General features: G+C 39.4%; 1 protein-coding gene across 1 annotated transcript; it reads left to right on the forward strand.

Annotated features, from left to right (window-relative positions):
• Positions 1–7589: 7589 nt before the first annotated feature.
• LOC118652865 (submaxillary gland androgen-regulated protein 3A-like) lies at positions 7590–17548 on the forward strand. The gene is made up of 3 exons (XM_036303073.1): positions 7590–7668; positions 11179–11246; positions 16856–17548. The coding sequence occupies exons 2-3, from the start codon at positions 11193–11195 to the stop codon at positions 17471–17473; spliced, it is 672 nt and encodes a 223-aa protein (XP_036158966.1). The 5' UTR covers positions 7590–7668; positions 11179–11192; the 3' UTR covers positions 17474–17548.
• Positions 17549–23700: the final 6152 nt, after the last annotated feature.

The raw sequence follows: 23700 nt of genomic DNA on the forward strand, positions 1-23700 counted from the left end.
GGCAGGAAAACTGAGGCCCATGGAGGTTAATCAACCACCCAAGGACACATAGTAGGTAAATGAAGAGCATGCATTCAACCTGGCTGGTGTATCCCATAATATTTACTTTTCCCAACAAAAATGCCCAGGACACTTAGAATGTAAAAACCAACAAAAGAGATCCAGAGACATACAAGCAAGGAAGAGACTGTAGAATTTCAGAGGGAAAGCAGGGGTGGGTGGGAAGAGATTAACCAAAGAACTTATATGCATCTAATCTAATAAAAGAAAAACATGCAAATTGATTGCACCTCTGCTACACCCCAAGCCACGCCCACCAGCCAATCAGAGCAACTATATGCAAATTAACCCAACCAAGATGGCGGCCGGCAGTGACAGAGCTGGAGCAAGCAGGAGGCTTGGTTGCCTGGCAATGGAGGAAGCCAAGCTTCCCGCATGCCCTGGCCGGCTGTGGCCTCCGCTCAAGGCAATAAAGTTTCAATTATAGAAGATAAATAAATCCCAGATACCTGCTTCCAGCCAGCCTCCACTGGGAGCTTGGATGGCTGGGGGCCGTGGCCAGCCTTAAACAGCCATCAGCCACTCACCCAGGCTGGCCAGCCACCCCAGAAAGACCCCCCTCCCTGAAGAGGGTGTGGTCAGTCTGAAAACGACCCTCAGCCCCTCACCCAGGCTGGCCAGGCACACCAGCGGGGACCCCCATCCTGATCCAGGACACCCTTCAGGGCAAACCAGCCGGCCCCCACCCATGCACGAGGCCTCTATCCTATATAATAAAAGGGTAATATGCAAATTGACCCTAATATCAGAAAGACTGGGAATGACTGGTCTCTATGACACACACTGACCACCAGGGGGCAGACGCTAAATGCAGGAGCTGTCCCCTGGTGGTCAGTGCGCTCCCACAGGGGGAGCTCTGCTCAACCACAAGCCAGGCTGACAGCCTGCCAGTACAGCAGTGGTGGTGGGAGCCTCTCCCGCCTCCTCAGCAGCGCTATGGATGTCTGACTCCAACTTAGGCCTGCTCCCCACTGACAAGTGGACATCCCCCGAGGGCTCCCGGGCTGCCAGAGGGATGTCTGACTGCCAGCTTAGACCTGATCAGCCGGGGAGCGGTCCTAAGCCAGCGGGTGGACATCCCCCAAGCGGTCCCAGACTGCGAGAGGGCACAGGCCAGTCTGAGGGACCCCCTCCTCCCCCCCCCCCGAGTGCACAAATTTTTGTGCACCGGGCCTCTAGTACTGTAATAAATATACATGAGAACTCACATTTCTAGGAGAAATGTGCTCTAAACTGCACCTAATGATAAAGACAATATGAATTACATTAATGTGGGATATATGCAGTCCTAATTGAGCAAAACTTTTTCTTATAAAACTCCAGGATAAGCAGAACACAAAGCTGACTGGACCATCACAATTCCTAGTTTTTGTTCTTTCCTTCAATTTCATCTTTATTGCTAAAAGTATTACAGATGTGCCCCCTCCTCCCTGTCCCCCTCATTGAACCCTTCTAGTCTTCTGCCTCCCCCCTTTTTCCCCATTGAACCCTTCTAGTCTGCATCTGTCCTCCTCCCCAGACCTTCACAACACTATTGTTTATAGGGTTATGTTTATACTAGAGGCCCGGTGCACAAAAATTTGTGCACTCGGGGGGGGGGGGGGAGGGTCCCCTCAGCCCGGCCTGTGCCCTCTCCAAGTCTGGGACCGCTTGGGGGATGTCCACCTGCTGGCTTAGGCCCACTCCCCGGTGGATCGGGCCTAAGCTTGCAGTCAGACATCCCTCTGGCAGCCCAGGAGCCCTCCGGGGATGTTTACTTGCCAGCGGGAAGCAGGCCTAAGCTGCAGTCAGACATCCTTAGCGCTGCTGAGGAGGCGGGAGAGACTCCCACCACCACTGTGCTGGCAGCCATCAGCCTGGCTTGTGGCTGAGCAGAGCTCCCCCTGTGGAAGCGCACTGACCACCACGGGGCAGCTCCTGCATTGAGTGTCTGCCCCTGGTGGTCAGTGTGCGTCATAGTGACCAGTCATTCCCATTCTTTCTGCTGTTAGGGTCAGTTTGCATATTACCTTTTTACTATATAGGATAGAGGCCTGGTCCATGCCTGCTGGTTTGCCCTCTAGGGTGTCCCGGATCAGGGTGGGGGTCCCACTGGAGTGTCTGGCCAGCCTGGATTAGGGGCTGAGGGCTGTTTTCAGGCTGGCAACAGCCCCTTCAGGGTGGGGGAGTCTCGCTGGGGTGCCTGGCCAGCCTGGGTGAAGGGCTGAGAGCTGTTTGCAGGCTCGTCAAGCCCCCCAGTAGGGACCCTCATCCCATGGAGGTGTGGCCAGCCTGGGTGAGGGGCTGATGGCTGTTTGCAGGCTGGCCACGCTCCCTGGTGACCCAAGCTCCCAGCCTGTCCTTTTTTTTTTTTTTCAACAGGTATCTGGGATTTATTTATCTTCTATAATTGAAAATTTGTAGCCTTGAGCAGAGCCCAGGTCCGACTAGGGCAGGCGGGAAGCTTGGCTTCCTCTATCACCGGGGGCAACCGAAGCCTCCTGCTTGCTCCAGCTCCATGGCTGCCACCATCTTTGTGACAGAGTGATGGAGTGATGGTTAATTTGCATATTACTCTTTTATTAGGTAAGAGAGAAAAGTGGAAGGAAAAAGAGTAGGGAAAGTGGAGGATTGGGGGGTTTGGAGCAGAACTGGAGGGAGAAAATCAGAAAGAAGAGTGAGAAAGGTAGAATCACAAGAGAAAACTATTCTTAGACCAGAACAAAGAAAAGACAAAAAACAGACAAGGAGCAATCAGAGATGAGAGAACCAAGAAACTTTTCAAAAAAGTCAAGAAGATAAAAAGGTTTAAAAATGTTTAACCACTTTAAAAAAGAGAGAAAAGGAAAAAAAGAATAGCAGCACATGAATGACACAATGTTTGAAAATAAGAAACTCAATAATTTTCCAAATTATAAAAACTTAAGGGGTAAAAAGTGAGATAGCCACAAAACAGGTTTTCAGTTAAAGAGACCAAAAAGAGACAGGTTGATGGCTTGAGAAGGTAATGCAATCAAGAGCATAATTGGTTTTTTTTAGGAAAAATGAACTAGGATTTATATTCCACTGAAAATGAGAATTGAATATTTCATTTTGAAAAGGTGGTAATTAATAAAATTGCATCCCAGAGAAAGCAAAGGGAATTAGACTTTCAAAGAAGATTGCTTCTTCACAAGAGATAAATGGACCCTCTGAAGTAGAAGGTATGGATTATCCCTCCACCTTCCATCTCAGGAAAATGAAGTGGGTTTGTCAACCTCTTGGCTGCTGCTTCCCAACTGTAGTAGATGGTGCTGCTTTTCCCAATCATTTGCTCCCACCGCCCTTATCAAGAGAGGATTTTAGATCTTTACTCTTTGGCATAAGCTTCAGAGAATCCCGCCTCTATGCAGAGTAGACCACGCTATCTCTTTGACAAAGTGAAGCTCTGTTGCAGTATATTGACTATATTCCCTATGCTGTACTTGTATATTCCTGTAATTACCAGTTTGCATTTCTTGATCCCTTCACCTTTTCCACCTACCCTACTCCCCCCCCCACCCCGCATTCTCCCTTCCATCTGGCAACAATCCTTTTGTTCTCTGTATTTATGAGTCCCTTACTGATTTGTTTGTTTCTTTTGTTTTTTTAGATTCCACAAGTAAGTGACATCATATGGTATTTGTCTTTCTGACTTATTTCACTCAGCATCATATCCTCTAGGCCACCCATGGGGATCACTTTGTAAATTATATAATTGTCTAACTGGTATGCTGTATCCGTGAAACCTTATATTGAAATTTAACTGTAATTTAAAATTTTTTTAACTTTTTTTAAAATGGCACTGTGACTTGTTTTGACCTTCAAATGTGAGCTGAAGTCACTACCAGTATAGGCAACTCTGAGGCAGGCATTCCATCAGTCCTACTCTCTTGCTGGTTCCCTTTACACTACAAGAGCTGCATGTCCTAAATCGAGACTGTTCTTCAACCTGGATCCTGGAATGAGAAACACACATACAACAAAACTGCAGAAACAGGCTGCCCTTGGATGCCAACACATGATATGAGAGAAGTAAATGTTTGCTTTTGTTAGTCACAGATTTTTTTGATGTTACAGTAATAAAGCCAATTAGCACAGAGCCCATTACTCTCCCAGTATTCTTCTAAAAAACATTTCCCACTTCAGTGAAGCCTGTGACATTTAGCCATGCCTATTCCCCTTCTTCTGCTATCAATCAATACTGCAGGTAGCTGGTAATTGTAATTTTCTATTCTTATAGTCAACTCCAAAAATTATATAAGCTTTAGGCCTCTCCACACCTAGATCTGCCTCTAATGGGAACAAAAAGGAGCTATTCAGTTTAACTTAACCTTTTCACAAAGGAAGGAAATAAAGACCTGAGAGGTTAATGAAATTCCTCCAAGGCCATACTATTCATAGGTGGCAAGGTCAATTCTGAGGCTAATGCCTTTTCATTTCCATTTCAGAGAAAAATATATCATTTTCACCCAAAATATAAAGTTGTTATGTAAGGTATATTTGTACTAGCTTTTTGGAAATAAATGTAAAACCTTAATATTTTAAAATAGACCTTATTTTCTAGAGTCCTTCCTTATTTTTTAAATAACAAATTCTTACCAGTAGACTATGAATAATTTTTTAGAAATAAATCTTATAAAACATGCTTGATATGACCTTAGTACTAACTGTACCTCTTTTTTTGTTGTTATTAATCCTCACTCAAGGATATTTTTTTCCCATTTATTTTTAAAGAGTGGAAGGGAGTGGGGGAGAGAGAGAGAGAGAGAAACACCGATGTGAGAAAGACGCATGGATTAGTTGACTCCCACACACACACACCCCAACCAGGGCCTGAGACCAAGCCTACAACCAAGGTACATGCCCTTGATCAGAATCAAACCTCCAACTATGCAGTCTGAAGGCCAATGCTCTAACCACTGAGCAAACAGCCAAGGCCCTCTCTTTTTTTCATTTAAAAAAAGTGGATGTTAATTTCTTCCTGATTATATCTTAGAGTTATTTTTCATATTAAATGAAAAATAAATATAATATGACTTATCAACTAACATATTTTAAATTTTTTAAAGTACTGGATTTAGTTGACAGAAAATTTGTGTGAAACTACACATTTTAGAGTACAAAATAAAGTTGTGACCGAAATAGTATATTTGGCATAATAAGATGAAGCCAGGAGTATTCCCCAAGAGAGATCTTGAAAGAGAACTGAAATTCTTTGGTTACCTATTTAGAGTTATCTATCAAACAAAATTCTTATTAAAAGTCAATTGCATACTTATTTTCATTCACCAGCTGGAGTCAAATACATAATTTAGAAGAAGTAGATTCATATGCTTTCCATAGGTCCAAAGAAGCAGAGTTATAAAGTTGCACAGCAGGGCAGCTGACTGCAAATATGTTGCTGCATGACTGAGTTTAATTTTGTTAAACATAATTATTCATGAAAATATTTTTACATCTATCACATAAGTCTCTGAACTAACAGTAGTGTGACGTCTCTGTCACCTTGAACTTCCTGTGACTAGAGACATTAGTTTATTTAAGTCTACACTAGACAGTATTCATTCAGGATCTTTTAAAGCCATGAATTAATTAAAGATTAACTTGGGTGACTGTTTCCTAACAGATCTGTGCTTCCGTTGGCTTATGTTGCTCTAAATCCCTTTTTGGTCACAAGTCACTCTGAAATTATCTTTCAGTTTTGCCAATGTTCATCCCAAGTCCTTCAGACTCAATGATCCATGTAGATTGTACCTGAATTTAAAACACTTGGCTGAAAAATATGTTGGCATCCCCAGAAAGAAGAGATACTCCCCTTTTGGCAACCTGAATTATTCTCAGAGAAGAGAGTGGTTTATTGAACTTTTCATGAGACCTTAGAAATAGAGTCGCCTTCACTGTTAGGGCATGTAATTATTAAGTAATTAATTGGGGCCTAAGTTTAACAAACTAGTCAAACAATTTATTACACTTGATTATGTCATCAGAAATTTTTTAAAGCAACAAAGCCAATGAAATTAGGTACAGTAATTTAAAATTAAAATCAACTCTCAAAATATGGCTTCTTATTCTACACTACCTATGACTCTGAAAAGACATTTAACACACCAAACATTTAAATATTCTGTGACTCTGACAACTGGCACTATTTCTGACACTCAATCAGCATTAAATAGATGCCCAATGAGTGAATGAATGAATAATGGATAGCTAAACTCCAAAAGACAAGGATGATAATAGAACTCTCTTCATCTTGTTATATGAAAGTTTTTTAAATAGTAGCAACTATTATTATATAATAATAAGTAAAAAGTAGAGATTATACAATCATCTAGAATAGGGAAACCCTCAAATCCCAGGTTTATCAAAAATTTAAAACTCTGATTTTCCCATAGATATCTACTTCAAAGTAAAAATATATCCATATAACGTCCCCATAATTGAAAACTTTACATCATCCCTTTTTTGTTTAATTACATTTCTCAAGTTAATTATGGCAATCTGCAAGTGACTTCTAAAACATAATCTCATACCACTGTTTTAGTTCTGCATTGGCAAAAGAAAGCCTCTTTTAAAAAAATGTCCATTTAAGCATCTCTTAAATAAGCTAAATATCTTGAAACAATCACAGACACAGAAAATTCAAATATAGTTAAGATTAAGAAACTGCACGAATCTACTGACTCTCCTCCCTTTTCTAACACTAGGTTTTTCTTTCTTGCTAATTCCAAAATTTAGGTCAAAATCTCCATCCAAGCACTCATTTTTATTATCCTTCAGAAACATTTACTCAACTATGCCAGCATTAGATAAATGGGAGACATAATGGATGATCAGATATGTAGAAATATATCAGAATAAAATAATAATACAATTTCATTGTTCCAACTGAAAAAAAAAGAATAGAAACATGAAACCCCAAAGATATAGAACAGTAGTCCAAAATTCAAGCAATATATATGACATACACTGTACATAACTGGCCATGGTACCCTGTGCATGGTGCTTAACAACACTGATTTAATAACGACTTCTAGTTTTAATTCTAGGCTTTAGCCCCACAAATTATCTCTATATTGTGTTTGAGTTCAATTTAAAAATAATTTGACATTTTAATTTCCCATATAATTTAGATAAAATAGAAAATATGGTTATAGTAACATATAATAAAAGAGGGCCATTAAAATTATTTGAAATAAAACATCTTGAGCTTTTTCTTTAAAATAAAGCTCCAGGTTGCTTTACTGAGACAAAAGGACATTATGATTCATTGTATAATATATGTTTCCTCAGGAAACACCCAATATTGAATGGGTCAAAGCTCATCAGAAATGAAATTTAAAAAAAAAAAAAAAAAAACACTACGGAAGAAGATTGCCAAATTGGCAACAACACTTTTCTATCTTTGTTTAAAGAACATCAGCCTAGAAGTTTGTATCTTCCAACTAGCCTTTCCTTATTATCACTAGAAATCCACTGCAACATATATAAGAGCTGAGATTTCTTGTTCTTTCTCACCTTCACTTGTCATCTTCGGAAGGTACCTGGCTGGAGACATTCTGATCAGCAGCCTACTCAGCCCTGGAAAGTATCCTCACACAAAGATAGGTACATGGAAATATAAACTGAAGAACTTTTACTTTGAATACTAATTCTCTGAGACTCTTTTTTTAAATTTTTATTGAATTTATTGGGGTGACATGGGTTAACATAATTATATAGGTTTCAGGTGTACAGTTCTATAATACATCATCTGCATATTGTATTGTATGTTCACCACCCAAAGTCAAGTTTCCTTCTGTCACCATTTATCCCCCATTTACCTTCTTCTTCCTTGCTCCACTCCCCTTTCCCTCTGGTAATCACCATACTGCTGTCTGTGTCTATAAGTTGCTGTGTTGGGAGTTTTTTGTTATTGTTGACTTTTGCTTAGCTCCTTCACTTTCTTAAGCCAGTCCCACATCGCCTCTCTCCTCTAACACCTGTCAGTCTGTTCTCTGTTCTCTGTGTCTATGAGTCTATAACTATTTTGTTTCTTATTTTGTTCGTTAGATTACACTCAACATGAAATCATATGGTATTTTTCTTTCTCTGACTGGCTTATTTCACTTAACACAATACTCTCTAGTTCCATTCATGCTGTTGCAAAAAGTATGATTCCCTTCTTTTTTACAGCTGAGTAGTATTCCATTGTGCAAATGTACCACAGCTTTCTGATACATGGTGACAGAAGGAAACTTGACTTTGGGTGGTGAACATACAATATGCTGATGATGTATTATAGAACTGTACACCTGATACATTCATCTACTGAGGGCACTTTGGTTCATTCCAAATCTTGGCAATGAGAATAGGGGTACTAGTTTCTGGTTTCTTCAGATATTGCCCCAGAAGTGGACCTGTTGGGTCATCGGCAGTTAGTTCCATTTTTTATTTTTTGAGGAAATTCAAAACTATTTTCCACAGTGGCTGCACCAATCTGCATTTCCACCATCAGTCCTGGCCACATCCTAGCTAATACAAATTATTTGTTGATTTATTGATATAGCTATTCTGAAAGGTGTGAGGTGAGATATTGTGGTTTTAATTTACATTTCTCTGATAATTAGTGACACTGAGCACCTTTTCATGTCTATTGGCCATCTCTGTGTCCTCTTTGGAGAAGGGCCTCTGCCCATTTTTTTAATTGGATTGTACTCTTGATGTTTAGTTGTATAGGTTCTTTATAAATTTGGGATATTAACTCATCAAATGTATCATTGATGAATATGTTCTCACATTCAGTGGAGTGTTTTTTCATTTTGTTGATGGTTTCCTTTGCTATGCAAAATTTTTTTGTTAGATGTAGTCCCCTTTGCTTATTTTTTCTTTTGTTTCCTGAGGAGATACATCAGAAAAATATTGCTATGAAAAATGTTAAAGATCTTACTGCCTATGTTTTCTTCTATGATTTTTATGGTTTTGAGTCTTATTTTAAATCTTTAATCTATCTTTAGTTTAGTCTTGTGTATGGTGTAAGAAAGTGGTCCAATACATTTTTGCACATATCTGTCCAATTTTTCCAACAAATTTATTGAATAGACTATGTTTATCCCATTGTATGTTCTTGCCTTCTTTGTCAAATATTAATTGACCATAAAGGCATCAGTTTATTTCTGGACTCTCTATTCTATTCCATTGATTTATATGTTTTTATGCCAGTACCATGCTGCTTTGTTGTGAGACTTCTTAAGATATTATTTTCATAGGCATTTAAAGAACATTCATTTTCACTAAAATAATAACATGTGCCTTACATGAAATATAGTCAGCCATAAAACCCATTAAATTTTGTGAAATTCTATATGTTAGAGAAAAGTATTCATATTGGACACTTGGGATAATTAATCCATCCAATACACAATCAATCAATTTTTCTCCTGATGGACCTTAACATTTTTTGAGCTTCATAATGACCAGATCACTATCAAATGTATTATAAGAGAATTGAATTGTTCTACACTCTACAGCATATTTTTATTATTATTTTTGTCTTAGTTTTTAAAACTTTTTACAAGAACATGACATAGGAAAAATGATACTTAAAGAAAAAAGCATATGCATATATAATCAGTGAAATTTGTCCCTAAGATTCATTGAAGCCTTGGTTGTTCAGGAAACACACATACCTGATGGGTAGAATTGACTATTAGAAAGCTAGTTTGCACAAAGGTGCATGCACTGCTTTCCCAGAACTTGGGCCATCATGTAGTTGAAATATATTGTAGCCCAGACTGGTGTTCTCAATGGTTAGAGCACTGACCTGCAGATCATAGGGTCACAGGTTGAATTCCCCATCAAGGGCATATACCTAGGTTGCAGGTTCAATCCCCAGCCTGGTCAGGTCATGTGCAGGAGGCAACCAATTGATGTGTCTCTCCCACACTGATGTTTCTCTCTCTCTCTCTCTCTCTCTCTCTCTCTCTCTCTCTCTCTCTCTCTTTCCCCTTCCACTCTCTTTAAAAATCAATGGAAAAATATCCTTGAGTGAGGTTAACCAAAAAAATGGCAGGGGGGTGGGGATATACTGTAAAATTGAAGCCAATTGAGAGTACAAGACCTAAGCATCTCTCTTCTCTACCCTGGTCTTTGATGTATATTATATGGATTTTTTGAAATAGTTTTAGACCACTTATAATGGAATAAAATAACTTAGTAGAATGTTGTTAAAACTAGGACATATATTATGTGACAATTTTTCTTTAAACTACAGTTGACCCTTTAACAATGCAGAGGTTAAGGGTACTGACCCCCCACAGTCAAAAATCTGAGTATAACTTTTGACTTACAAGGTGTCCTTCAGTATCCATAAGGGAAATTGGTTTCAGGAACTCCACGGATACCAAAATCTGTGGGTGATAAAATCCCTTATATCTAATAATGTAGAACAATGCATAAAATTGGCCCTCTGCACCCACAGATTCCAAAGGAGAGGATCAAAAATAGTTTTCAATCTGCAGTTGGTTGACTCTGCAGAATCAAAACCTGGGGATATGGAGGGTCTACTGTGTAATTACTGGGGGAAAAAATGGTATCAAAATGGACACATAATTCAAACCTGTTTTGTTCAAGGGTCAACTGTCCTTTGAAATGGATACATTTGGATTTGAGCATCTTGATATTTTGCAATAGTGATTACATTGATTTATAGATTTCTGCAAATTTGTATTTGATATATTAATATTATAACTAAATCATATGTCTTAAATTTTATTTTGGGTACATCTCAACAATAAGAAAAAGGAAAGAATCAGCTTAGTAGATACAGTAATTACTTCTGTAAGTAAAACACCAACTCATAAAAATTCTATCACATAAAACATATTATGAACAACTCTTTGACATTATTCATTATTTCCAGTGTCAGTTTCCAAGTTAAAAGTGAAAATTAGTTTCATGATTTCATAGTTACATGTCGTAAGCCTAACAGTATTACTCCATAGTAATATTGAGTCCAAAATAAAATTAGACGAGTTTCTTAAAATGGTACAGTACTATTCCTGCACTAATTAATACCAGTGGTCAGAACACTTTTTTAAAAAAATATATATATTAACCAGCCATTGTGCTTATTTTCAGGAGTAACCGTAAAGATGAAACCACTGTGTTTCATCTTGGGCCTTTTGGCCCTTGAAGCCTGTTTCTCGGTAAGTCTCATTAATTATATCATCTTTTTCTCATGACTAGTCACATTTTTCACATTAATATTAGTAGATATCAATCATTGATGAAATGCTGTTCTACTGCTGTAATTTGAATTTAAATTATAAATCTAGCCCTAGATCTTCCTTCCTCTCTGAAATAAATAAAAATATATTAAAAAACAAATTATAAATCTAATTTAAATTGCCACATATGGCTCATGGCTGCTACCATGTTTGACTATTTAAATCTATAATATCAGACTGCATTAAACAAACATGTATAAATGTGGGTACTCATACATTACCAATGTCATAAGTTGGTAAACAAATTTATTGTAAATTTTTGATCCAATATACTTAATGACACTTTTTTAATATATTTGAACATGTTCTTTAATTTTTTAAAATATTTTTATTGATTTCAAAGAGGAAGAGGGAGAGAGAGAGAGAGAGAGAGAGAGAGACAGAGAAACATCAATGATGAAAGAGAATCATTGATTGGTTGCCTCCTGCACACCCCCTACTGGGAATCAAGCCTGCAACCTAGGCATGTACCTTTGGCTGGACTCAAACCTGGGACCCTTTGGTTCACAGGCTGACGCTCTATCCACTGAGACAAACCAGCTAGGGCATGTTCTTTCATTTTATTAGGACTGTTTCTTCATCTATATATGGGATAGTTAAAATAGAACAGTTTTTTATCAACATAGGATTCAGGGATCATCTATATCTAAAGAACCTGATTCACTTATTTAAAATATAGTAAGCCTCTCTAGCCGATTTGGCTCAGAGGATAGAGCATTGACCAGTGGACTAAAGGCCCCGGTTCAATTCTGGTCATGGGCACATATTTGGGTTGCAGGCTCAATGCCCAGCCCTGGTCGGGGCGTGTGACAGGCAACCAATCCATGTGTTTCTCTCACATGATGTTTCTCCCTGTCTCTCTTCCTCCCTTCCACTTCCACTCTCTCTCTAAAAATCAATGAAAATATCCTCAAGTGAGGATTAACCATAGATAGATAGATGATAGATGATAGATAGATAGATAGATAGATAGATAGATAGATAGATAGATAGATGATAGATAGATAGATGATAGATAGATAGATAGATAGATAGATAGATAGATAGATAGATAGATAGATGATAGACAGATGATAGATAGATAGATAGATAGATAGATGATAGATAGATAGATAGATAGATAGATAGATAGATAGATAGATAGATGATAGATTTTTTTTAAACCAAACCTCATCCCAGAACGAATAAGTGTCTGAGAGTAGGACCTGGTAATATGCATTTTACCAAGGACTCAGGCAACTATTGATAAACTATAAACATTTTTATCAATCAACACCTATCGGGTATAAAGGACTAGGTTAAGTACCACGGATGCTTCTAAATATTCAAAGTTTCAAGGGATTTTTTTTAAAAAGCCACAAGTTTTTGTGTTTTAAGTAGTGAAGTAATAATTGATTTCAAAGTAGCAATAGATTAATTCCAGTTTCAGAAAAAGGAAATTAATTCCAGAGTAACTTCTACCAAAGAACTGCAAAATATATTATATCAAGTGAAAAAGATAAAAACCTTTTTCAGAAGAGACTTAGGACTTAGACAAAACAGGCAATATAAAATTATATCATTCTGAAACATAAAATCATTCTTCTTCTATCTACTCTCCAAAACTTGAATAAAAGGAGGCCATTCCCTAGGTCTCTCAAGCAGCCGGGCATTGGCCATATTACTAAGTGCATTAGAGATGTGATATGATTTCTGATACACCAATAAAACATATTGACATGATTCAAAGATTATATCATATCTTACTTATCTGATCTTAAAGCTGATATTCAGCATTTTTATGTCCAGACTATAAAAGAAAAACACTTCCTTATTTTAAAGAATCTGGTATTGATTATTTAAACAATGATTTTTTGTGTGTGAGAATTCCAATAATATAAGCAGCTTAACATAAGCAGTTTAAATAGAAATAAGCCTTTTCCTAACTTGATTATATGAGATTCGTAATGATTAATTGTTAATAATATGGGCAGGTAAGTAGTACTATTGATCCAGTCATCTTTTCAGTGTTTATTCTGTTATGGGTAATTTTCTGACTGCTTTCCAGCAATATCTCAATTACCTCAAAGAAAGCCTGAAGCGGACTACTATTAATCCCACTTAGATACAAATAAATTTAGATTCTAAGTATCCATATCTTGGCTGGATTATTCCTAAACCAAGTAATACAGGAGATTAGCTCGAATTAAAGCCCGCTGAGAAGATAATTTTTATTTCTAACATAGTATTTTCATTATTTTTACCAAGTTGATCACCACTGTCCAGTTGCAGAAAGGAAGTTAATCACGTTGGTTGGGTTAAGAGATTAGGAAAAATAACAAATGTTTACTAGGAAGATTTTTCCAATAGATATAATTTTTAGATTAATATCAGGCTGTCCTTAGGAGACAACTTTTAGTGAAATCATTGTCTCAATAATGAAAAAAATGTGAAATATTTTCCTACACTATGGATTTATGTTGCCAATTAAAAATCAGGTCCTAAAAAAATGGAAAAATCAAGTCCTTAACTTTTCAAACACCTTGGCCTAGCCTTTGGATTGTCAGCCATTGGGTCAAATGCTCTCCATAATTCAATAAGCTATCACTAGCTAGAGAGGGCCAACTTGAGGACTAGTTCCACAGCTGTGCCTTGGCATTTTTTGTTTCATTGTGACACCAAAAAAAGTGTTTTACTGGCATACTGGGAGCAGAAGCCAGGTGATTAGTGACTAGCATAGGAGCAGTGGGGTTAATCCCAGCAAACCTAGAATACACCTTCAAGGAGCTTTGCTGAAAGGAAAGAGGTGAAGAGAGAGTGATAACAAGGAAATGCATGGTTGAAAGCGGACTTGTTTAAAGGTATAATGTAGGTGATAGTTATTATTCTGAGGAAAACAAGCTAGTTAAAAGGCACATAGTGAAGTTCAAGAATAAAAAGGAAAAACTGACAGAGCCCTGAGAAAATACCTGCAAAGAAAAGCGAAATAGCCAGATAGCTATGACTTGACAGTATGTGGCCAGTAAAGCAGTAAAGTTCATTTCGAATTGCCTGCATTACTTTGGAAAAATAGGAGGAAAATCATCTGGATGGGGTGGATGAGGCCTAAAGAAGAGGTAGAGAGCTTTAATGAAATTGCCATCGACTTGGGAAATTATAGGTTTCTGGGGAATGTGATAGCAAAATTTGAAGGCACTTGAGAGAATTGCAGGGCAGTGCTGAAGGACCAGGGGTTTGTTATGCTCAGGGCTTTTGACATCTGCCACCACTGGTTAAAGACTGCAAGTAGGAATCAAGAAAAGGGATGATTTAGGGCCTAAATTTTAGGCGGATCTTACAGTTTGGACGTGGCAATGTCAGAAAACAGGTGAAGGACCTGAGGACAACAAGAAGGGAATGCAGTTGTATGTCCTATGAACCCAAAGGAGATGAGGACTTGTGCTTTCCTACCCTGGAGCATTTACGTACTTCCCCTCCATTTGACATGCCCTCTCCCCCGTTTATATTATTTAAACCTGCCTTCAAAGGCTGCCTTCTCTGTGAAACTATCTTTCCTCTCCCCAAAACTAATAACTCTAAATCTCCAATGTATTTGTTTCCTGCACTATTTTTCAATTATTTTTATTTCCAAAAATTGCAACCACTCTCCTGGATGTTAACATAACAAATAGCAGCACTTAAGGTTTATTGAGCACTGTACCTAAGCCAAGCACCCCCCCTAAAGCACTTTACTAGTAATGTTTCACAGCAAATCTGATAATGACCCTAGGATGTGGGCACTTTTAAGAACATTTTCCAGATGAGGTAAGAAAACATCTCAAAAAGGATTTCACATTCACACAACCTCTACATAACAGAGGCAGGAAACTATAAAGACTATCATTCTACCTCCCGTTGGGTGATTTTTGTACCTTCTAGCATAGTGGCTACTTGATCTGCAGACTCACAAGTGGCGCTCCCATAGCTCCTACTTCAGCATATCGCACAAAGTAGGTGCTGAATCGTATGCTTGACAATTAATTAGTTTTCAAACAGTTGAACTCTTAATGAGATATAGGAGACATTTTCCCCATTTTAAATTGATTCCAGTGTCAGGCTCTGCTATAAGCAAGGGTTATGATTTCTGATTGGTGTTTCAGGATTCTTTGGATGTATTCCTAGAAGTAGGATCACTGGGTCAAATGGCAGTTTCATTTTTAATTTTTTTAGGAAAACCCATACTGTCTTCCATTGTAGCTGCACCAGTCTGCATTCCCGCCAAGAGTGCACCAGGGTTCCCTTTTCTCCACATCTTCACCAGAATTTGTTTGTTGATTTATTGGTGGTAGCCATTCTGGCAGGTGAGGGGTGATATCTCATTGTGGTTTTAATTTGCATTTCTCTGATGATCAGTGACTTTGAGTATCTTTTCATATGTCTTTTGGCCATCTGTATAAAAAAGAAGGATCTCTTACCCTTTGAGTCAACATGGAGGGACCTGAAGAGTATTATGCTAAGCAAAATAAGCTAATCAGAGAGAGACAAATATCACATGATCTCACTCATAAGTGGAATCTAGTGAATAAAATAACTGACAAACAAAATAGATTCAGAGACATGGAAGCATGCAACAGACAGGAATCTCAGAGGGAAGGCGGGAGAGGCTGTGGAGAAGAGATGAACCTAAGAACATGTATGCATATATGCATAACCCATATAGGGGAGAAGAAGGAGGGTAGGTTCAGGAAAAGGGGGCCACTGGGGAAAAAAGGGGAACATCTGTAATACTTTCAAAAATAAAGATAAATATTTAAAAATAAAAGAAAAACACCATCTCAATTAAAAAAAAAAAAGGATTTAATTTTACCCACAGCCTTTTTTTTCCATTCAATGCTATCTCGGCTTTCATTGAGAGCCTAGGCATTCAGAGGGCAAAAGAAAAACTCTCTCTATGCTCTGATACAGACTTTCAGACTGTGTGACTTGGAGAGAGCTAATAGTTTCTCCTCTTGCTGCATAACAAATTGCTACAAATCAGTAGCTTTGAAATTCCATTTTTTATCTCACTGATTCTTTGGTCAAAATTCTGGCCTTGACTTGGCTGGATTCTCTGCTCGGGACCTGACAAAGCTGAGAGAGTGTTGCCAGCACCGTGTTCCTTTCTGGAACCCAGGATCCTCCCTCAAATTCGCATGATTTTTGGCAGCATTGGGTCCCTTGTTTGGGGGGACTGAGGTCCTTATTTTCTCACTGGCTAGTAGTCAGGTGACATCCCCTTCTCTTCCTACCCATCTCCATTGACTTCCATGCGGTCCTTTCCCCAGCATGGCTCTTTGCTCCAAAGCCAAGAGAAGAGTGTTTTCTGCAGCTACAAATCTCACTGACGTCTGTCTCTGACTTGTTGAACCTATTTTAAAAGGCTCGCCTGATATGGTCAGACGAGCATGTGCCAGCAGGAAGCAGGAATCTTGGGAGCCATCTCAGAATTCTGCCTGCCACAGAGAGTATAAGTTCTTATGCTTGACATTAAAATATTTAATTCAAAATTGTTTACTTCTTTTTCCCCACAGCCTGGTGAGAGTCAAAGAGGCCCCAGAGGACCATATCCACCATATCCACAGTTGCCGCCTCCTTTTCCTCCACAACCTTATGACCCAAGATATGGTCCACCACCTCCTCCTCCTCCTCCCCCTTTTGGCCCAGGGAGAATTCCACCACCTCCTCCTTTTGGCCCAGGAAGAATTCCACCACCTCCCCCTTTTGGCCCAGGAAGAATTCCACCACCTCCCCCTTTTGGCCCAGGGAGAATTCCACCACCTCCCCCTTTTGGCCCAGGGAGAATTCCACCACCTCCCCCTTTTGGCCCAGGGAGAATTCCACCACCTCCCCCTTTTGGCCCAGGGAGAATTCCACCACCTCCACCTTATGACCCACGTTATCCATATCCACCTTACCAACCAAATCCATATATACCTGAACCTCTAGTGGACCCTGAATACCCTCCAGTATATCCTCCCTCCTTTACCCCTGCATCCCTAGTACAAGATACTACAACGAGCTCCACTACAACCAAAGGAGACTCCACCACCACCAAAGCAGACTCCACCAGCCCCAAAACTACTGCTTCTACTACCAAAGATGCAACTACTACTACTGCCAAGGGATTTTTTGACAAAATTTGGGGATAAGGATCAGATTTCCTATGGCTCTGAGCTGTTTGGAGAAATGACCTTAGAAAGAAACCAAAACAACCCACACAAACATTAGGCAAACAAAGTGAAAATAAAGAGTTGAGCAATAAATGTGAAATCTTCAGTGTTGTCATGAGAGCCACCCGGTTGTCCCCTGGTATGCCACCCAAATGAAGAGTAATGCTGCCAGAAGCCTAGCCTTGTACTCTGAGGCCAAAGATGTAATTAGGTAAAACAAGTGAGATACCTGAACTTCTAAGGTGACAAAGCTAAAAGAGTAGGCAACAGGATGCCCTCTTGAGTACCACAACCCATCATGCAATTACAAAACATGAAACAACATGTTAGTATGTAATAAAATTAAGCTCTCCCCACAATATGTTCCCTGAAAAATTCCTGAGGACTGCGTGATCATTACTTATAAATTGGCTTTCGTATATCTGTTTAACTCCAGAGCAGAAATGCCTTTCTAGCCAGTCTAAATAGCTAAATGAGCTATGAAGCCCAAGTCTTGGAATTTGATATGAAAAATCATTTTCCAAGCTAAGGAAGAGATAGATAATGGCTTCAGAAATTAATAATAACAGACTGATGGTTGTGATTTCCAAGTTTCCATTGCTTCCATCTATTACTTAATGTTTTAATCAAAAGTATTATACTGTGACTATTTCAGAAACGGCCTCATTCTACCCTGAGAGCTATATTTCTTATACACCTTAAACTCTTGAAGTATAGCACTGAATTTTTCTTTCAGGACACTTAACTGCCTACATTGTCACAAAACACTTATGAATCAAAACTATTCAATGATACCTAAAGTCTAAATTTTTTTGTATGTGCTTGATGTTTTCTTTAATCGCATAGATACTTCTTCAAAATCTACCATGATGCAGGGACTGTTCTGATAGTTGAGCCATCAGCAATTATGAAGGCAATGAAAGTCACTGCCATCATTGAGCTTATATTCTAGTGTGTCAAAAAAGTAGACACATATAAATGCAATTTTAAAAGTGAGAGTGCTTTAAAAAATAATAACAAAGGGTGAGGAGACACAAAATGGTGGTGATTGGCTGTTTTGAGATGATAATCAGGGCGACCCTCAATGAAGTGATACTTAAGCAAATACTTGAAGAGTGTTAAGAAGTAAAATATTCAAAGATCGAGAGAAAGAGTATTCAAGGTAGAAAGGTTCAAGCATGTAATGCTCTGAAGCAGCAGTATATTTAGCATGCAGGGGGACCAAAAGAATGTTAATGTGGCTCACTCTTAGTGAGAAAGGAGAACGGTGAAAGGTGATATGAAAAAGGCAGAGACAGGCCACAACATCAAGGACCTAGGATTTGAATTTTATTCTAAATGTAGGAAAGGTCACTGGAGTTTTAAGTAGGAAAATGACATTATCTGATTAACATTTTCAAAACTTCATCTCTCTGGCATGTCTATGAATACCACACTGTTAGGAGAACAAGAGTAGAGGCTATTGCAAGAATCATTATGAGAGAGGTGGTGGCTTAGACTGGGTGGGATCCATGGAGAAGGGGAGAAGTGGTCAGATATAGAAACAGGTGAAAAATATTTAAAAGTATTTGATGGAGGGTTAAATCTGGTGTTAAAGGAAAAGAAATCATCTGGAAATAATTCTATTTGAAGCCCAAGCAACTGTGTGTATAATGGTGTTATTTAGTGAAATAGGAAAGACCAGTGAAGATTCAGTGTGTAAGGACTAAAAATATCCTAAGTTCTGCATTAGATATGTTAGGTTTGAGATCTCTATTTAACTTCAATATTATTTTTTTAATTTATCTTCACTGTTGAAAATATTACAGATGTCCCCTTTGTTTTTTTCTCATTGATCCCCTCCACTCCACACATGCCCCTCCCAGACCTTCACCACACTATTGTCTATGTCCATGGGTTATGCATATATGCATATAAGTTGCCCAGTTAATCACACCTCACTCACCCCTTCACCCCCACTTTCCCTCTGAAATTTGTCAGTCTGTTCCATGCTTCTATGTCTCTGATTATTACTGCCACTAGAGGCCCGGTGCACAAAATTTGTGCATGGGGGAGGGTCCCTCAGACCGGCCTGCACCCTCTCACAATCTGGGACTGCTAGCTCCTAACCACTCACCTGCCTGCCTGTCTGCCTGATCACCCCTAACCACTCTGCATGCCTGCTTCATTTGCCCTAACCGCTCGCCTGCCTGCCTGCCTGATTGCTCCTAACCCCTCTGCCTGCCTGCCTGATCGCCCCTAACCACCTCTGCCTGCCTGCCTGCATGATCACCCCTAACCGCCTCTGCCTGCCTGCCTGATCGCCCCTAACCCCTCTGCCTGCCTACCTGATTGCCCCTAACCACTCTGCCTGCTTGCCTGATCTCCCCTAACCACCTTTGCCTCACTCAGCCCCTGCCATAGCAGCTTCATCTGGAAGGACGTCTGGAATGATGTCCAGAAGGTCGTTTGGCTGTCTGGTCTAATTAGTATATTATGCTTTTATTATTATAGACTAGAGGCCCAGTGCATGAATTCGTGCACAGATGGGGTTCCTCAGCCTGGCCAGTGATCAGGGCTGATCCAGGCTGTCTCACCCAGTCCTGATCTGGGCTGATCAGGGCTGCCAGCCAGGGGGAGGGACCGCAGGAGGTTGGCTTTGGGAGTGCACTAACCACCAGTGGGCATCTCCTGCATTGAGAGTCTGCCCCCTGGTGGTCAATGTATGTCATGGCAATTGGTCATTCAGTAGACCGGTTGTAATGATTGCTTAGGCTTTTATATATATAGATAATATATTGCCACAAATTTAGCATCTTAATACAAATACATTATCTCACAGTTCTATGAACCAGAAGTCCCCACTCAGCTAGTTCCTCTGCTTCAAGTCTCACAAGGCTGAAATCAAGATATTGGCAGTGCTACACTTTTTTTTTGGAGCTCTAGGGAAGAACATTTCAAGACTCATTCATTTCTTCTACACTCCTGCCCGATTCTTCTTCGGCCATATCTCTCTGACTCCAGATAGAGAAATATGTCTACTTTTAAGAGCTCAGATGATAGAAGATTGAACCCACCAAAATAATCCAGGATAATCCCTCTGTTTATCTATATTTAGTAACATATGGGAATTCCCTTTGCAGAAATAGCTAGATTAATGTTTGATTAGGTAATCATGGGATGAAATTCTTGAGGGGCACATCCTTAGAAATTTTGAAGAGACACAATTTTTAAGTAGAGATACTGAGCAGGCATGATGTATACAAGAGCAGAATAAATGAAAAGACTGAGCTTAACCAGGATCCCAATTTTTCCAGGAAAGAATAACAGAAAAATACATGGGAAAGAGGAGCCACTTTAGGAATTGTAGTTGTACATGAGCTAAACTGTACCACAAGGGCTGGTGAAAGTTTACAAATTGTTTCTTTTATCTGCTTTTACTTTTACTAGTATTTATTTTATGCAGAATTTACTCCTGGGTCATAAATTTTTGTTTCTTCAGTTTCTTCTGGGATATATTTCTGTGCAGCCTCTCTCCTGATTTAGGAACAATCTACTCTTTTTCAGTCAAGATCATCTCCATGTGGCAAGGAGAGCTTGTGATGAGTTAATCCACTCATGAGCTCTGTAAGTTCTGCACTGCATCTTAGCTTTGTTCACCTGGTGAGTGCCTATGGCACTCCACCCATCAAAGTGCACATAAAACTCAGGAATGAGTGAAGAAACTGGAAAACAGAAGCCATCCAGGCCATCCAGGTGTGCTCAATGACAAGAGAATCTACATCTAAATCCTTAAGTTTGGCATTACTCTCTGCATTTTTAAGCACATACAGCAAAACTTCAACACTCTTTTTGGGCCACTAACCTTGTGTCCAGCCCCATTGTTTGATCTGGTCACACCTACCAACAACAAGAATAGCACACATTGCTTCTTTAAAGTGACATCCTTCAGATGCTTGGTGGGTTTTTTGGATTTGCATACCCTTGATGATGGCCTGGGAAGTTTCTCGGGTAGTCTTAGAGTTAACAGAAAGACTTGAACTTCTTGATTTGCATGCTTTTGTGAAGTTTTCTGGGTCAAGTGAATAGTGAACCGTTTTCAGAGGTCGCTTCAGCCACTTACAGGAAGAGTACAAATTGTATAATGGTAACTCGGACTTGGCTGATTATACTTTGACTTTGAAAAATTATCAAGCATGTGAACAAGGATAAAAAGCAATATGTATATATCAAGAAAATGTGGTGTGAGTGAGTGGTGTGGCTTCTTGGTACTTTCATTCATTCTCACATAGACATACCCAGAGTTGGGGCATCTCAACAGACAAAGTAGACTAAAGAGTCCACCAGATCACAAAATGAAAAACTGAACTTTGTACTGTTTTTGGCTGAGAGGGAGGAGCATTAGCACTGAAATTTCCACTGTATTGTCATTTAAGGAATTTCTTGCTGAGCCAGTTCTTTGGCCTATTTTCCATGTTTTATTTCTTAGTGTGGCACCAACTCTAATTAAGGTTTCTGAGCATGGGCATGGTCTATGAGAACATACAAGAAAAACATAGAAGTAGACTATATAATCTCAGCTGGGTGACAACACACAAAAAAAGACAAAGACATAAGAAATGTATTTAATATGATTTATTGCTATTGCTTTAATTGCCAATAATCTTTATGTAAATTCTTATGTGTCAGAAGAGGAAAAACTAAAAATTATATTTTCAAGACACAAAGTATTCTGAATGTGACTGCATTCAAGCCGGTGGGATACACTCACACATCCGCATGAGATTCTGTAGGCAGGAGTTGGGCAGCAGCCATTTTCTTGCTGCCTTGGCTGACTACTGCTTCATGAATGTAGGGCAGCTTTGCACTCTTTGAATCACAAGTATAACCATACACAACCTTAAGGCCAATAGACAGTGGAAGCCCCTTACCTTCCATTCTTTCCAATACTTTGCAATCACGTGGTGTTCTTATGAACGCCCTCTCTACTTGAAAGAATGGTTTCTTTTCTTGAATAGAATCTGGACCAGTACAAAAGAAAAAATAGGAAACAAGAAATAGGTAATAGAGTCAACAGATAGTAGTCCACTATCTAACAACAGACCTGTCAATAGAGTTGCCATTATGTGTAAGTCTCCTTCTGTCTTGGGGTTTTCCCTTGAATCACAGACTAAATATGAATTCTTTTTCACAATAGCACATACAACCTTCCCTATAAAAACTGCACTTGATCTAACTCACTTTAAACTGCATATCTCTAATAAATTTTGCCTGACCACTCAGCCATATCCAGATCCTTCTGCTACTGTCTTATTTCATTATTTCCCCTATTAATAGTCACGTGTCACCTCCATTTTCTCACCTAAGACAGAAACCAACCTCTAGGACATGCTCCCAGCTTCCTCAGCAAGTTTTAGAGCCTGTTCCATTTTCTTCCCCAGTGCTCCACCTCAGAAACATCCTGCACCACGTTAACCCTCTTGTTTTCACTCCAGCTGATGCCTAGTTTTATAATTACCACTTTGCATGACTGACCAACTCATTTAACCCAATCACCAGAAGACCATTCCCTTATAGACATCCCATAAAATACCTTCATCTCCAATCGGCCCAGTTTTCTTTCTAAATTTTCCTTCCTTTCCCTCTATCAAATATCCTCATTAATCTCACTAGGCTCTTTATGTCCTCCTGGATTCTTACTATATGATTATCATTTGGAGCTAACTTATTTTCATTTTCTGCTTGGATCCTAATGTTGAAAAGTTATATAATTATAAATGGTTTCACCAAATATTTTAAGTTAATAATAGACTACAGCATTTAATAATAAGTATTAAATATTATAAACCTATTACATGCTGACTATGCAAACTGACTGTGCAAAATATAGATAGCAAAAGATAGGTAGGTAGATAGATAGATAGATTAAATAGGGGGCACAGCCTCAGGTCCTCCATCAAGCCTCACCAGGTGGGGGGTGCAGCCTTAGGGCCCTGTCAAGCCCCACCAGGTGGGGTGCAGCCTCAAGTCCCCCAGAGCACCCTCAGGTCTCCCAGCCTGGTGCCATGGCTGGGGGCACAGCCTGAGGTACCCCGGCCTGGCACCATGGCAGAGGTGGCAACCTGAGGTCCCCTGGCCCAGCACTGGGGCAGGGGGGGCACCTTGAGGTCCTCCATCAAGCCCCGCCAGGTGGGGGGGTGCAGCCTCAAGTCCTCTGCCCCGGCCCA

This window comes from Myotis myotis, unplaced genomic scaffold (genome assembly GCF_014108235.1).
Source record: "Myotis myotis isolate mMyoMyo1 unplaced genomic scaffold, mMyoMyo1.p scaffold_m19_p_1, whole genome shotgun sequence".
NCBI lineage: Eukaryota > Metazoa > Chordata > Mammalia > Chiroptera > Vespertilionidae > Myotis > Myotis myotis.

Excerpts from the sequence above, each read along its gene's own strand:
- LOC118652865 (XM_036303073.1), top strand. The coding sequence starts at position 11,193 with ATGAAACCACTGTGTTTCATCTTGGGCCTTTTGGCCCTTGAAGCCTGT. Across the intron at positions 11,247-16,855 it reads CCCTTGAAGCCTGTTTCTCG|CCTGGTGAGAGTCAAAGAGG; the intron begins GTAAGTCTCATT and ends TTTTCCCCACAG.